At 39.1% G+C, this 16,983-nt stretch overlaps 1 protein-coding gene across 1 annotated transcript in view; it reads right to left on the bottom strand.

Annotated features, from left to right (window-relative positions):
• The window catches only part of EYS (eyes shut homolog), a 1,724,957-nt gene that overhangs the window by 27,692 nt on the left and 1,680,282 nt on the right, over nucleotides 1-16,983 (bottom strand). The window contains exon 38 of the mRNA XM_059083021.1: nucleotides 13,371-13,543. Within this exon, the coding sequence (XP_058939004.1) occupies nucleotides 13,371-13,543 (173 nt within the window). The remainder of the gene's footprint in view (nucleotides 1-13,370; nucleotides 13,544-16,983) is intronic.

Raw genomic sequence — 16,983 nt, 5'->3', positions numbered from 1 at the left:
TAAATGTATTTATAGGCAAGGTATTAAACCAATCTAGGAGAATAGAATTACAAGTCATCAAATTATTGCATACAATCTTTTAAAAATTAGTTAATTTTACCCTTTTATTTGGAAATAATTTAAAATGCATAGAAAATTTAAAAAAATAAAATGAGTACAAACCATATTGTACCCAGATTCATCTTTTGTTAATTTTCTTCCCCTTTATCTAGTGCTGTCTAGCTATCTATCTACATGATTTTTTTCTCAATAATTTGTGCCATACATCATGGATCTTTGCACCTAACAACTTAGAGATATTCTCATATATATAACCACAGTACAGTTATCACCTTTAATAAATTTAATATTAATACCATACTTTCATCTTACCTAATATTAATATTTCAATTTTTTCTGTTGATCCAATAATATTTTACCCTAGAGTATGAAATCTCATGACTGAGATGTTGCATTGAGTTGTCATATTTCTTTAATGTCTTTTAACCTAGAACATTTCCACAGTCTTCATTGTCTTTCATGACAATGATGTTTTTGAAGGATCTTTTCTTCCTTCTTTTTTTTTAAAGGAATGCTCATCATTTTGGGTTTGATTGATATTTCATTCTAAGCAGATTTAGGGTATGCATTCTTGGCTGAAGTGCTTCATAGGCGATGTGTTCTTCTCAGGGCATCACACATGGAGGCACATGTATCTATCTGTCCCTCACTGGTGAAATCAATTTTGCTCACCTTTGTCAAGGTGTTGACTTATTTATTTTCACTGTATGCTATTCTGCTGTATAAATATGGCATTTTTTTCTTCCTTGCAATTCATATGCAGTTTATGGGAGATACTTTAAGCCATGTATATCTACATTCATCAAAACTATCCCTAGATTTAACATCCTTTGATTATTCTAGCCTGAATCAGTCTTTACTTGGATGCAAAATTCCCTCCACAATTATGACCTGGGTTCAATAGCTTCTCAAATGCTCTCTGGAGTTCTCACAGAAGTATCATGGTCCATGTGTTGTTAACTTGGTGCCTCTGTAGGGGAAGGACAGCCTGTAGCTTCCTAGTTTGCCATCTTGCTGGCCCAAATCTCTGCTTTTAAAGCACAGATTTTCTTAAAACCTAAAGCTCTGCAAGATTCCCCTCAAGCATTAAAAATTTCATCACCTCTCTACCCTGGATGCAGTAACTGCTTATTCCAGCACACTTCTTAAATCACTTTAAGTTGAGCAAGTTCCATTGAAAGTGGTTTGCTACCAAATGTTTCTGTTCTCAGTGGTAGAACTCAAGTTTTCTAAAATAGATTACTAATTTCCAGAGCGTTGTTTCTCATGATGGACTCAAAGCATAGTCTATTCAATAAATAAATAGTTCTCTATCTCCACATGTTATAAGCCTATGAGGTTAAATTGTTGCCCTCACGGATGCACGTCTGCTTTGTTCTCAGCAAATGTGCTGAGTTTAGGGCTCTCCAACTATACTCTCGATTTCATGACTTTAATGCAATAATTTTGACTTTAGCCACAGCTCTCCTACTGTACCACAGTTATGTTCTAGTCAGTCAGTCAAGAAAAAGAGATGAGAATAATTTCAGACTTTTTGTGGCATTTATTAATCTGTTATTTGCATTTAGGTCTATGGATAGTTCATATAATTTCACTGTAGCTCCTTAGCTTGTAAATGCTTAATGAGAATCTAATGGATAGAAGTAACATTTTTTTCCATCCTTAACTATGTGATTACCTCTCCATTCCAAGTTAAACAGTTGGACAAATTTTAGATTAACTAAGTACATACATTGTTATTGCAGCAAAAATGAAGCTAAACATCCTTGCCCTTTGTTGGTTTATTATCACAGTCTACTGGGGGGTGGTGGGATTCAGCAATTGAATCTGTTGGCTAGTTGCTAACAGAAGAGATGGCTAAGTATCAATTACTGAAAAAATTAAGTCATTCCTTTAGGCAGACTTTCTCTAGCACCCAGATGGATAATGCTGAACAACTCTAATTACTTAACTGATTTAATTATTTGGGTGGCTATTTTGTTCAAATGATCTTTGAAGACCCATCAAGATAGAGTGTTGCTTAAAAATTAAGTGTTCTTCCAATTAAGTTCCCCATAAATGCTAGCCCCCAAATGGGGAAGTCATCATCTAAAACAGTGACATAGTACATTCAGTGTAGAGATGATAGCAGATGATTGGACAGGGTAGCAGCCTCATCTTTGGGAGAATGAGTTAGCTGGGGAGGAAAAATAACAAGTCAATTGGAAACCTGTGGGGAGAACTACAGACTGAGTGAACTACAGTGAACCCTGTATTATTTTCCTGGGGATCAGTATAAGTTGTTTTGGGCTGCAGTTCCCACTGAGATTCCTATCACCAAATAGGCTCTTTCCATGACCTGCCCTGTCAACATTAGCCGGTTCTTAACTGTGAGTGAAAAAATGGTTAGGTCTGCCTCCAGAAGTTTGTCGTGTTTGTTATTGGGTCCGAGGTTTGAAATTGGTTCAAGACCACAATGATACATTGATTCCTAAACATAATTTTGTACTGAAATGAAAATAAAGTGTATCTGCCATTATTGTCAAAAAAATTGTGTTCTATAAAACCACATGATTGTTTTATGACAAAGAAATTTGGTGATTCCTTTTTTTTGTAGATTATGTTAATTCACTGATAACACTATTTTTAAAATTATGTTTTCTTTTTCTTTTTAAAAAAATTTTTGGCCGCGCCAGGCGACATGAAGGATCTTAGTTCCCCGACCAGGGATCGGACGCGTATCCCTTATAATGGAAGCATGGAGTCTTCAACGCTGGGCTACCAGGAAAGTCCCTGGTAATTTCCTTTGAGTACTTACCTCATATGAATTCTGTCAGGTAGGCAAAATGATACTTATTGTATTAGTGAGAGTTCTGGCAGTAAATAGCACACACATATAAGGTAACAGATGCTAAGTTAAACTTTTTAATTTTCATGGTAAAACATCAATTTTGTCCAGAAAATCTGGAAAGCAAAGCATGTAATGATCCTTTCAATTAATAGCCAGGATACCTGGACTTCTACAGGGGTCTTAATTTTCATTTTTTGCTATGCTCTGACCATCAGAAACTTGACCGACACAACTGATATCCAAGAGTAAGGGTCTAATGAAAATGTCAAATAATTATCTCTCAAGACAACTGATTATTGCCCCAGTAACGTGTCAGATCAATAGAAATCTACTTTTCAAAGATAATTTGACATAATTATCTTTACAGAACTATGACTTAATATTGTGCCCGTAGCCTTCAATATAAAAAGTGACCATATACATAATGCCTCTTCATTTTCTAGAAAATTGTCATCAAACACAACATTTATTATGCTATTTAATTTTATTTTTCTAAAAAATGGATCGTGCTCAATACATTTTTATTACAGTTCACTGCCAGGGCACGGTTCTCTGTCCTTGATGTGATGACTGGTATGCTTTCTTTTATTAGGCAATAATTAAGTAGCAGTCTGTTGTATTTTATGTTTCACTTCAACTTCCAAGAAACCCAAAGCTAATTTTACATTCAGTTGTGTGTTGTGAAATGATTTAGACTTGCCTTGTTTTGTCTTCCTTGTCCTTCCATTCCCTTCCCTTCCCTTCTCTTCTTTCTTTGGCAGGAGGGCATAAGTTTATCTTTCTATCACTATCTTGGCTACTTTTCAAATACATGTACATTTTACTGTGAGCTCTCTCTTAAGCTGTTTGGAAGTATCTTAAATAATAAATTCAGCCACTGAGTCAGGTAACTTGTGTGGGAAAATTTATGGCTGTTTCAGGAGTCTCAAAGGCTCATTTACAGCAGGTCTGGAAGACAACGTTGATTACATGCATGTGTCATTCAGGTTTTAAACCTTGAATAATCATCATTCACTTCACAAGTGTTAACTCAACACCATCTATGTGAAAGGCACACCCAGACCAATAAGCAAGTCCTGATGAGTTTTTAATTTAGTGTGCCTTACATTGGTCTCTTCTATTCTCAGAGGTATTTTAATAATTTACACCTTACCTGGCATACATTTCCTTTTCAGATAAAGAGGTTTACTCACATTTCCAAGTGCACCTTTCCATCTCCCCCATGCTTTGCTGAAGTGGTTTTCACTCTTAGGACAGATATTTCACCATCTGTATGAGTCTATCCAAAACTTACCCATTTTTTTAACACCTAATCTAATTCCACTGCTTTTTTCTTTTTGAGATGTTTTTATTCCAGTTTTATTGAGATATACTAGACATACAGCAGTATATAACTTTAAGGTGTACAGCATGTTGATTTGACTTACATACATCATGAGATGATGACCACAGTAAGTTTAGTGAACATGCATCATCTCATACAGATACAAAATAAAAGGAAAAAATATTTTCTCCTTGTGATGAGAACTCTTAGGAGTTACTCTCTTAACAGCTCTCATGTGTAACCTGCAGCAACGCTATTAATTCCTTTGCTTTCTAAGGCCTTTTCAGGCCCCACTAGCCAGAAGTTATGCAGGTACTGTCATTTGTCTAGCTATTAAAGAATTCAATACCCTGGGATTTTTTTACTCTTTTCCCTGAACTGTTATTTAAATTATGTACCTTAATTTTCACAGACTTTTGCCTGGTCTCTATCTAAATTATTAGTTATTTGAAAGGAGGGACCCTACCTTATCATGTTTTGGATCTGTCCATATTGTCTGAGTGGTTTCTCAATAAATACTTTTTTAAAAATTTAATAATCTGCTATACTTCTATAGATAATGTGTATTTTTTTTTTTACAAAAATGTTATTTGGTCATTTGGAAAAGTTTATGTCTATTACATTGATCATGATAGCTTGAAATATTTTTTACATCTTTATATAATAAAAACTATTGTCTTTTTAAAATAGGAGTTTAAAAATATTTTAGCTTAAGAATCTGTTTAAAACAAATCCATATTTTAAAAAAGGAGATGATGAAAATACCTATGTGGACATAACCTGCATTTAGCACAAGTCTAATCTAACACTTTTCCTTCCTCTGTAAGAGGGATTCATATTTAAGGAGTACTTGTTATGTGCCCGGTTCTGTGCTGACCTCTTTGTGTCACTGACCCCTCATCATGACCTTTATAAGGGTGGCTTGGAATTTTAGACAGTTCTGTCATTGAGACCACAGGGCTTTCTTGACCATTTTGCCTTGTGATATTCCTTGGTTAAGATGGTACAGGAAAGTTTGCTTTCGTATTTTTCTTAGGATAAATTATATAAATTTTTAACAAAAGAAGGAATGAAATAATGAAATATGTTGCAATCTTTATATCTTCCACTATGGTCATGAGGATTTTAGTTTGCTTCTATTAGAAACTAGAAGGAGCCTTTAGAAAGTAAAGTTTGTGGTTGGATTCCATCACTGTCAATCACCTCAGATAAAAAGAGGGTGTGGGCAGACATGCGTCAGGGGAAGAAGCCACCAAATCCTGTCCATAGAAATTGATTGTAAGCAAATCTTTTTTTTTTGTCTGCCTTCCTAAGATGGGGGACGTGGCTCAATATGTAAAACATTTCAATGGAGAAAACTTTAGCAGTAGAGAGCTGAAAATACACTGTGTTGAGGGATTTTGTTTGTTACTTAATGTTATCTTGAATAGAAAATAAAAAGGACTTTGTTGAAGAAAAACCTCTCAATCTGTCTCTTAAGAGTTTTTCACTCACTACCTTATAAACAGTATTAATTATTAACTTAGGGCTTGACAAGGAGAATGGACTCTCCCTGGACTTCGGCCAAAAATTCTTCTAAAACAGAGACTTAAAAACATATTCTTTTTTTTTTTTTATGATGGTCCACTAGCTTTGGAGAGTGAGATTATGGATGATTTTTATTATCTTTCTCATTCTGTTCAGTATAGGCCAAATTTTTTTTTCTTCCCATGTAGTTTTATTTTATTTTTTTAAACATCTTTATTGGAGTATAATTGCTTTACAATGGTGTGTTAGTTTCTGCTTTACAACAAAGTGAAAAACATACTCTTTTCACACATGAGAAGCCTGATGTTCAGGAAAGGTAAGTTCCTTCCTCAAAGTCCAAGGTTAGGAAGTGACAGTTGTGTGTGTATCTTTCTACTAAGATTCTAGTAGAGTCTATTCCTTTAGATGCTCAAAAAGCTTAATGTTCATATAAACCTTAGAATTGTTATATATAACCCATGCACTGTTTCACTTACGATTTGTCAGATTATATGGAAGAGCACAAACAGAAGACTAAAGAATTAAAACATGTGTTCCTGGAAATCATAGCTAGTGGTTATTTATTTTTTACCTTTTATAAGTATTATAAAATTGTAGAGGATCTAGTACACATGTAACTAGATCCTTATTAACTATCATGATGGGATTGAAAGTGGGGAAATAAAGACAAGTTTATTTTATTTTTTCTATGAAGAAAGCTTGCACATTACCTGTTGTATTTACCTGCCTGGCTAAATGCACCTGAAAATGAGCATCTAAAAAGGCAAACAGCAATGATCCCTGAAATTGCCCTCTACAGTGCTATGGACCCATTTCTCTACTATTAGGAAAACCACGACTCGGCAGGAAGGCATTCCACGTGTCGGGAATACTTGGAGAATTGAACTTCGCCATTAGCTTGAATTAATTTCAATAAAACCAGGGATAGGTGGACCATAAGGTAGGGCATCAAGAGACTCAGTAGCTTGAACATCTGCCTGCTTCACTTGAAATGCCAGCAAGTGTGTGGTTTCTTTATCCTAGAGAAATGAGTGGAAGGAAAATTGCACTGTGGATGGAAAGAATGTAGGGAAAATGGAAGCATTTTAAGTATTTCCTAGGCTAAAAGTTAAAAACACACATATTATGGAATCTCACTTGGCTAAATGTCAATGATACATGATAGCTAGAATTTAGTTAGTGTAAAACTATTTCAAGATTTCAAGAAAAAAGCAATTTACCAATAATGTGGGGAAAAATAAATGGGCAGGAGAGATTTCATGATTCAGGAAAGGTTACATGTGTAGTTGTAAATCATAAATTCTAACAAGAAAGACAAGTATAATGGAAGAAAAGAGCAGGGCTTCCCTGGTGGCTCAGTGGTTGAGAATCCACCTGCCGATGCAGGGGACACGGGTTCGTGCCCCGGTCCGGGAAGATCCCACATGCCGCGGAGCAGCTGGGCCCGTGAGCCAGGGCCGCTGAGCCTGCGCATCCAGAGCCTGTGCTCCGCAACGGGAGAGGCCACAACAGTGAGAGGCCCGCGTACCACAAAAAAAAAAAAAAAGCAAATAAATAAGATTTGAGTGTAAGGGAAAAGAAATTGGACATATTGTCAATCTCACAAAATAATTGTAAACCAGAGTTCTTCTAGAATAGAATATTTTAATGGCTTTCTGTTTTGCAAAATACTCTACCCTAGTTTCACCTGTTATGATTTCTTTTTAAATTAAGGTCAATAGTCCCTGTGAAATATACACCCAGATGCTGTTTGCTGACAATCCTCCTTCATCTCATCTTCAGTTTAATTTTATTTTATTTTATTTATTTATTTATTTTTTGGTGGTACGCGGGCCTCTCACTGTTGTGGCCTCTCCCTTTGCGGAGCACAGGCTCTGGACGCGCAGGCTCAGCGGCCATGGCTCACGGCCCAGCCGCTCCACGGCATGTGGGATCTTCCCAGACCGGGGCACGAACCCCTGTCCCCTGCATCAGCAGGCGGATTCCCAACCACTGCGCCACCGGGGAAGCCCTTCAGTTTAATTTTAAAGATGGACATTTAAAAGCACACATCCGAGCTAGTTCTAATGTGAACATTGTGGATTCCTACACTTCTGGAGCTAGGCTCAGATATTTTGAATCACTTTTGGTGGCTGTGACCCTAGAAGCCATTGGATTCAAGTGGTTTGTTGATACTTTACTTAACCACAGTGGAATTCCTCAGTGGAATTCCAATGGAGTTTGGAGTGGGACCTTAGTGAAAAGAAGGTATGCTGACCAGGAATTATCCTTCTCTTGTCTTTGAATGGATTTTTCTTTCTGTCTGCTATAGGTGAATGTTTTAGGGGACTTGAAAGATAACTTTTCCCCCATTAGTCAGACATCTAAGAGCAAGGGATAGATTAAATCAGATCTCACTGCTTAAACTATAATGTTGGGACAGAAAATTTCCCCTGGCCATCCTCTTCTTACCTAGAGAGTAAGTACTCTGTCTTGCTCTCCTCCTACCCCCTCATCACCTGCTGGTGACTTCTCTTGGCCAAACTCCATGCAATCCACTGGAGAAGGTGTTAGAGTACGGGGCAGGGAGTGTGGCTGTGGGACAGGGCAGACAGGTGGAAAACAGCTGGCATACTAGATGTTTCTGTTTTACACATAATGAAATCGAAGCTCAGAGACTTCACTGATGCAGCAGAAACTGAATTGCTAGTTACTAGGAGCATCAGGACATCAATTCAAGTTTTCTGACTCATGCGTACAATCTTCACAGGCTTCCTATTTTCTCAGCATGGAATTACAATTCTTTTTGTGTGTGTGTGTGTGTGTTATGTGGGCCTCTCACTGCTGTGTCCTCTCCCGTTGCGGAGCTCAGGCTCCGGACGCACAGGCTCAGCGGCCATGGCTCACGGGCCCAGCCGCTCCTCGGCATGTGGGATCCTCCCGGACCGGGGCACGAACCCGCGTCCCCTGCATCGGCAGGCGGACTCTCAGCCACTGCGCCACCAGGGAAGCCCCTACAATTCTTTATCATATTTTCCAAGGCTCTTCATGATCTGGCTTCTGCTTGCCTTTCCAAACTCATAATACCAACTCCTATTCTAGGAATACTGACTGCCTTTCTCTCCCTCAAACATGTGACATCATTTTCCTGCTTCCAGGTTTAACTGCTGCCCAGAGGGCCTGCCCCTCTGTCTGTCACACGTGGGTGAGTCTCACTGGCTGACAGCTCAGATGTCACTACTCAGAGAGGCCTCTCCTGACCATCCCCGCTTGAGTGTACTCTCCCAATGACTGTCCATCTCCTCGTCCTCTTGCTTTCCTTTATGGCATTAACTCATTCTGTGCTTTTGCTCATTGACTGGTGGGCATGTTCTTTGCTTGCCTCCTCCTACTAGCATGTCACCTCTATGGAGACCAGGCACCTGTCTGTCCTGTTCAGGCAGTCTTCCCAGTACGTGTTCTGGAACTGGTAAACAATCTTAATGAATTGGTGCCAAGCGTTACTGTCAAGGGAGGAGAAAAGAACAGAGAACACTAATGGGAGGGAGCTGTCCTTCACCAGCCCTGCGCCACGGCTTCATCGGGCTTGCCAATCCACTGAAGTTTAGTTTCTTGTCATTCAGAGCTTAGAAGCATGAGTTTTGATGCTTCTTGGGGGTGGGGCCCATTTACAATAAAGACGATCATAAAGACGAAACTCGGCAGGTATGACAGCTGTAAGTCGGGTTCCGTGTGCAGCCAAACTAATTTCGTAAGACTTAGGTTTCTTGGAATGGGGAAGGAGAAGAGGCAGAAGGGAAAAAGATGACAGAGAAGTTAGGGATTTGTAAGTTTAAGGATGTTGGTGTTGGATTTCTTGGTAATTTACACACCAGTTTATAACTACAATAAAAGTGAATTGAACCCCAGGCATTGCTTCTGCCTTCTAGGTGACCATAATTTGCTCAACTGAGTAAAAATTATGACTGCATGTCACAGACAGCTACTGGTTATGGTGCAATAAAGAACAAGCTCTCTGGGAATAAGGAAAATGCAGTTATTGACAAGATGCAGGAGCACACTGCTGCCTGGTTTCAGGGCCTGGTTGATATCTGTTCTCTGTTTTTGTTTTTTTTTTTAAATTAAATTTTAGTACAGTAGCTACTATGTTGGAAAACTGCAAAGTCAATGGGTCAATGGAGATAAAGAAAACGAATCTTTTGAGACTTTAAGTTTAATTCTGTCATTTCTGATTAAGCCCTTTCTTCATTATTTTGACTTCACAACAAATATAGTTTATAGTTCTTAAAATCAACTTTATTATAAAAATTACTCTAGAAAAATAACTTTCAGTTGAGAATCTAAAACTCTATAGTCCCCTCCCCCACATAATATCAATACTTTTTTCCCAATCAAAACAACTGTTTTTATGATATAATTTTCTATAACTTTTAAATAAAGGAATTAAGCTCTTATTTTATAACATAGCAGGGTATATCTTTGGTCAGTTTTTGTTGAGAATACTATGAGAGTGACACAACTTTTCTGGCACCTTTTATCAAACTTTCTAGACTCCCTTCTTATAAAATAATTTCATTACCGTATCTCTGTTATCTCTCTGTATAATCTATTTATATACATACTAATATATATTTGTATATATACATACACACACACAAACAAACTTTAGGTTAATCCCCTGGGCTTTCATCATTTGAGATTTTAAGATGCAAAAATCTGGCTTGCCCTGTTGTTACAATCACTAGCCCTTATGGTTTTGTTTTCTTTCTTTTTTTTTTTTGCCTGTTGTAATGTTTATTAGCTGAAAACTTTCCTTTCTTTAAATTATCACGCTTGAAATAACACTATCACTAGATTTTTTTTATTAGTTATCTATTTTATACATATCAGTGTATACATGTCAATCCCAATCTCCCAATTCGTCCCCCCCACCACTTTCCCCCCTTGGTGTCCATATGCTTGTTCTCTACATCTGCGTCTCTATTTCTGCCTTGCAAACTGGTTCGTCTGTACTATTTTTCTAGATTGCACATATATGGAATAGTTGATTTTCTCTTTCTGACTTTACTCTGTATGACAGTCTCTAGGTCCATCCACATCTCTACAAATAACCCAGTTTTGTTCTTTTTTAAGGCTGAGTAATATTCCATTGTGTACATGTGCCACATCTTCTTTATCCATTTGTCTGTTGATGGACATTTAGGTTGCTTCCATGACCTGGCTATTGTAAATAGTCACTAGCCCTTATGTTAACCTGTCCTATTATTTCCTTCAGTTTCTAATAGCTATTCCTTTGGGAGTAATACAAGTGCACCATCTTGGTAAAGTACTTTGCTGTTCACTAGTCAAGAACTGCTTCTTGAAAATGATCACAGTTTGTTTTAATCATTTGAGAACTGTTAAGTAAAATGTATAGCAGACACATTCTCTCAGCACTGTATGACAAGTGCTAGAGATTCTACACCAATGGACATGAACAGGCGTGGGCACCACCCTCAGTTCTGTGAAAGAGGGTCAGGGAAGTCATCCCTAAAAAAGCAAGGTCTGAGTCAAAATTTGAAGGATGAAGGTGTGTTAGCTGGATGCTGAGGAGAAGATGAGAGCATTTCAGGTAGAGGGAAGAGTGTGTGTCAATTTCTTATTCCAGGGAAGAGTGTTGCCTATTCCAGGAGCCAAGAAGGGCCATTTTTGAAGAGCAGGATCTGCCTCTAATGTCATCATGAAAGAGACAGATTCCCATAGCCAGACATTATCTCATAGTCACAACGTCTGACACAATTAAATGTTTCTTTCGCTAAATCACGAGTATTCTAACCCTCAAATGTCTTCCATTTATCAACACCTTTGACTTTTGGAGGGAAGTTAAGCACACATAGAATCTCAGAGAATATAGGATTAAAAATGTTTGCATTAATGTATTTGATAAAGTGATCAGAGGAAGATTAAATTACAACATGTATGATGTGATATTACAGTAAAGCCCCCAAATTATGCCAAGGTGTATATAACACAATTGATGATGGGCCCCCAAACTTCTTCTACCACAGCCCCTGCTGCTAAACATGGGTACAGAGGCTAAGGCTTTCTCTTCTGGGTGGGGTGTGAGGTGAGATAGAGAAATAGTAGATGATCCAGTCCCTGGATTCCAGGAGCCAGCAGAGGGACCCTCATGTCCTCGTGTTTTTCTGGCTCAATTTTCCAGATTCTTTAACTGCCAGTTTCCTGAATTCCATGCCACACCTTCCTGGAGTCCCAGCCAGCTCCGAGATGGGGGGGTGGGAGTGGCGATGGGGAGTTGGGGGATAGGCGCAAACTGAAGCAGGACTGTGTGGATCCGTGGCTGGAGCCTTACTGCCGGGTTGGCCAGCTTCAGCTGGGCCACCCCATTAGCCTCTCAGCGGCACAACTGTGTCTGTCACACAACTGAATTTTTAGGACTGTGAGCATGGCGTTATGGAGGTCTTCTCTCACACCCATTTTACTGTGATATTTAGAACTACACCAGGCAGGACAAAGTGAAGCATAAGTGTTGATTTATGTAAGATGCATAACTTGAGACATTGAGCAGCACGTGCTTTCCTAATTTTCCCCAAAGCCGCCTTTTCCAGTGCCCTACTTCGTCCTTGTGTCTGTGGGCGTTTTCGCTCTTGCCCTAGGGGTTCTCAGAGCTTTAGCAGAGGATGCAGGTGTGATGGGGGATATTTAAAGGTGGCTGCATTCCACTAAGCCTCCCACCAACCTTGCCTATAAAGAGAGGCTGTCAGGGAAGTTATATGAGGAGGTAAATCATGCAGTGCCGCGGGGGCTTCTTGTTTGGGGATGACGCTCAGTACAGAGCCACATTCCTTCTCCGGTCCGCGAAGATGAGTTTGTGCTATTGGCTGCAAGGAGGATAGTGGAGGAATGACGTTGGTTCAGCTCTACTTGGGAAGGAGACAACACGACTGCCATGCTCCATCCACGCCCTCCCACCCTGCAGTGTGTGTGATGTGGAGGGAATACAGGTCTGAGGCAACGTGGGGACTAAACGGGGGAGCGCGCAGACCTAGAAGCACACTTACACCAGCTGCAGCCCATGTGGGGAGCACTCAGGAGACGGCAGGCTCCCTCAAGGCCGTTCCATGATTTGCCCAGTGGTAAAGGTATCATCAGTCATAAGGTACGGGGAGGTATGTAAGCTGATGAGACCTAGAAAACTGAACGCTCCTTATTGTTCCACTGGACATGGGTCCGTTTCATCCCTCAAATTTCTCTTCTTTTGCACTGGAGCTGATGTATCTGCCTTGTGATATTCCCAAAGGTCTTACTTAGTCAAGTGGAAGGTACAGAGGGGGAAGCTTAAAGATGGAGCCTCGTTCTTGAATTATGAATCTAACTTCACTTGATTAGATTGCATTTAACACAAGATATCTAGAACATCTAGACTAAACAGACAGGGGGATTTGAGTTAGTAAATTAAAGCAATTCTAAACATAAAGCTGTATTTTTGTAGTACTAAATTTTAGTACTATCTTATTTGTGAAATATAATGTCAAATATACAGGGGGAAAGAAGAGAATGGACTCTTTCATTATTACACAGATTTCATTTCACTTTCCCAAAAGGAAACTGACCCAGTTAAATCTGTGGACAGCATGAGCTGAGCCTCACCTTGTTCACAGTAGACTCCAGTGGTTCCTAGTGGACAGTGACAGGTGTATCCGTGAGGCAATGAAACACAGGTTGCTCCTTTGCTGCAGCGGTGTGGAGGGTCATGCTCAGGGTCGCAGGTGGAAACTCTCTCCGTGCAGAAGGCTCCTTTCCATCCACTAGGACAGTTACAGCTGTAGGATAAGAAAGAAGGCAGCAAGATTGGAGCACCTGATGGGTATACACTTGTGTATCCTCCTGATGTTAACTTGGCAGTTTTGCCTGAGGTTCCAAGACAGAAAAGATGTTGTATATGAAAGCCAATTGTGATTTAAACTACCAAGATTCACATTGTCAAAAGAAAGAGCTAATAACTGGTTATGGGATTACTGGACTCCACATTAAGGATTTTAAAAAGTTCAGCCCATAGAAATTGAAAGAACATTTTATGAGAATCATTTCTTTGGACAAAACAGCGTTATAAGTCCTTCTCCCCAACCCCACCCCACCACCCAGGGGAAAGGCTGTGGATGGAGTGGCCTCCTAACCTAAGCCTAGAACAAAGAAGTTCAGCTTCTATATGTTCCCTGATACTGGGGGATGCACAAGCCCAGCTCCAGGGGCTGCAGAAGGAGCCTCAAACCCTTCCAGTGTTGAGGCCAATGGTAGTGAACCAGGAGGGGGGCTGTGGCACTCTGAGTTAGGATCAGCTTGGGGATGTATAAAAGGGACCTTGCCCAGAGGGTATCCTGGTATCTGAAGGAACCATGGCAGTAAGAGGCAGTCAGTTTATGGCTGGAGCAGAATCTGAGGGGTAAAGGGCAGTACCCATTCTGAAGAGACTGTGTCTTGGTTTAGAGAGTGATATTGGGAGGCCCCTGGTAGGGGAGTCTCTGCTGGACTCAGCAAAGGTAGAGTTGACAGATAAAATGCAGGGGGCTTCCCTGGTGGCGCAGTGGTTGAGAATCCGCCTGCCGATGCAGGAGACACGGGTTCGTGCCCTGGTCCGGGAAGATCCCACATGCCGCGGAGCAACTAAGCCCGTGAGCCATGGCCGCTGAGCCTGTGCGTCCGGAGCCTGTGCTCCGCAACGGGAGAGGCCACAACAGTGAGAGGCCCGCATACCGCAAAAAAAAAAAAAAAAAAAAAAAAAAAAAAAAAAAAAAAAAAAAAAAATGCAGGGCACCTACTTAAATTTAAATGTCAGATAAACAATAAATAATTTTTTAGTATAAGTATGTTCCATTCAGTATTTGAATTTCAGCTAAGCAATATTTGAGATATACTTAAACAGAAAAATTACTTGTTTTTTATCTGGAATTCAGATGTATCTGGGTGTCCTGTACTTTTCTTCCTAAATCTGGCAACGTTACAGTAAAGGCACATGAGGGAAAGGGTTAGCTTTAAATCCCTGCCCAGCACAGAGAACACTAAACCATCAGGTAAACAGTGTGAGTCAGAGGCCATTCGAGGATGGTGTGGGTGCAGAGTCAGAAACCACTGGCCCAGGGAAAGACAGCAGCAGGAGATCACACCTCCTCCTGAGACCTTTCATTCATGTGATGAGCCCTGGCTGGGTTTAGGGTAATAGCCTTGAAGAGTAAAGTGTTATTAGTATTCTGAAGTGGACCATTTGAATTAATGATTAAGAGTGTATTTTTAAATTAAAGAGTTTATTAGTCAAGAGAAACAGAAAGTTCAATGGACCTCCCCACGTTTTAATTCAGGACCAAGAAAAGGATGACTCTATGAAATATGGCATGGGTATTTTGATAAGGATTGCATTAAATTTGTAAGTTGCTTTGGGTGGTATGGCCATTTTAACAATATTAATATTAATAATAATATTAATTCTTCTAACCCAAGAGCATGGATATTTTTCCATTTCTTTGTATCATCTTCAATTTCCTTTTTCAGTGTTTTACTGGACATGGGGCTGTTTCATCCCTCAAATTTCTCTTCTTTTGCACTGGAGCTGATGTATCTGCCTTGTGATATTCCCAAAGGTCTTACTTAGTCAAGTGGAAGGTACAGAGGGGGAAGCTTAAAGATGGAGACTCATTCTTGAATTTCAGAGTTTTCAGAGTATGGGTCTTTCACCTCCTTGGTTAAGTTTATTCCTAGGTATTTTATTCATTTTGATGCAATTTTAAATGGGATTGTATTTTTACTTTCTCTTTCTGATAGTTCATTTTTAGTGTATCAAAAAACTCATGACATTTTTCACAGAACTAAAGCAAATATTCCTAAAATTTGTATGGAAAAACAAAAGACTCCAAGTTGCCAAAGCAATCTTGAGAAAAAAGAACAAAGCTGGAGGTATCATCTCCCAGACTTCAGACTATACTACAAAGCTACAGTAATCAAAAGAGCATGGTGCTGGCACAAAAACAGACACATAGATCAATGGAAGAGAATAGAGAGCCCAGAAATAAACCCATACACCTGTGTTCAATTAATCTATGACAAATGAGGTGAGAATATATAATGGAGAAAAGACAGTCTCTCCAACAAGTGATGCTGGGAAAACTGGACAGGTACATGTAAAAGAATGAAATTAGAACATTTCCTCAGACCATATAAAAAAAAAACTTAAAATGGATCAAAGACCTAAATGTAAGACCTGAAACCATAAAACTCATAGAAGAGGATGTAGGCATAACACTCTTTGACATAAGTCATAGCAATATTTTTTTTTGGTTATATCTCCTAAGGTAAAAGAAATGAGCAAAAATAAACAAATGGAACCTAATTAAGCATAAAAGCTTTTGCATAGCAAAGGAAACAATAGGCAAAAATGAAAAGACAACCTATGGAATGGGACAAAATATTTGCATATGTTACTACCAATAAGGGTTTAATATCCAAAGTATATAAATAACTCATACAACTCAGTATCAAAAAAACCCAACCCAATCAAAAAATGGCAGAAGACCTAAATAGACATTTTTCCAAAGAAGACATACAAATGGCTAACAGGCATGTGAAAATATGCTCAACATCATTAATTATTAGAGAAACGCAAATCAAAACCACAATAAGTTATCACGCCACACCTGTCAGAATAGCTATTAGCAAAAAGACAACAAATAACAAGGGTTGGCGAGGATGTGGAGAAAAGGGAGCCCTTGTGCACTGTTGGTGAGAATGTAAATAGTGTAGACCCTATTGAAAACAGTATGGAGGTTCCTCAAAACACTAAAAATAGAACTATTATATGATCCAGCAATTCCACTGTTGAGTATATATATCTGGAAAAAACAAAAAGACTAATTTGAAAAGATACATGCACCACAATGTTCATAGCAGCACCATTTACAACAGCCAAGGTATGGAAGTAACCCAAGTGCCCATCAGCAGATGAACCATAGATTTTTCCTTTTACATTTAAGTCTTAATACTTCTGAAATTATTTTTTTGTGTGTTTGATATGGGGTAAAGATTCAATTACAGTTTTCCACATAGATAACCAATAGTCCTAACACTCTTTATTGAATTGTTCATCCTTTTTCACTGATGAGCCCTGTCCATTTATGGACACAGGACAGCCCTGTGCCTCTCCATCCTGTTCCATTAGTCCGTTGGTCTATTCTTGTGTTTTAATTTCTCCCACTTTGTAATAGGTCTTGATATC

Source organism: Kogia breviceps, chromosome 13 (assembly GCF_026419965.1).
Source record: "Kogia breviceps isolate mKogBre1 chromosome 13, mKogBre1 haplotype 1, whole genome shotgun sequence".
In the NCBI taxonomy this organism is placed as follows: domain Eukaryota; kingdom Metazoa; phylum Chordata; class Mammalia; order Artiodactyla; family Physeteridae; genus Kogia; species Kogia breviceps.
The sequence above is the reverse complement of the archived record's forward strand: the minus strand, read 5'-3'. Positions and strand labels throughout refer to the sequence as shown.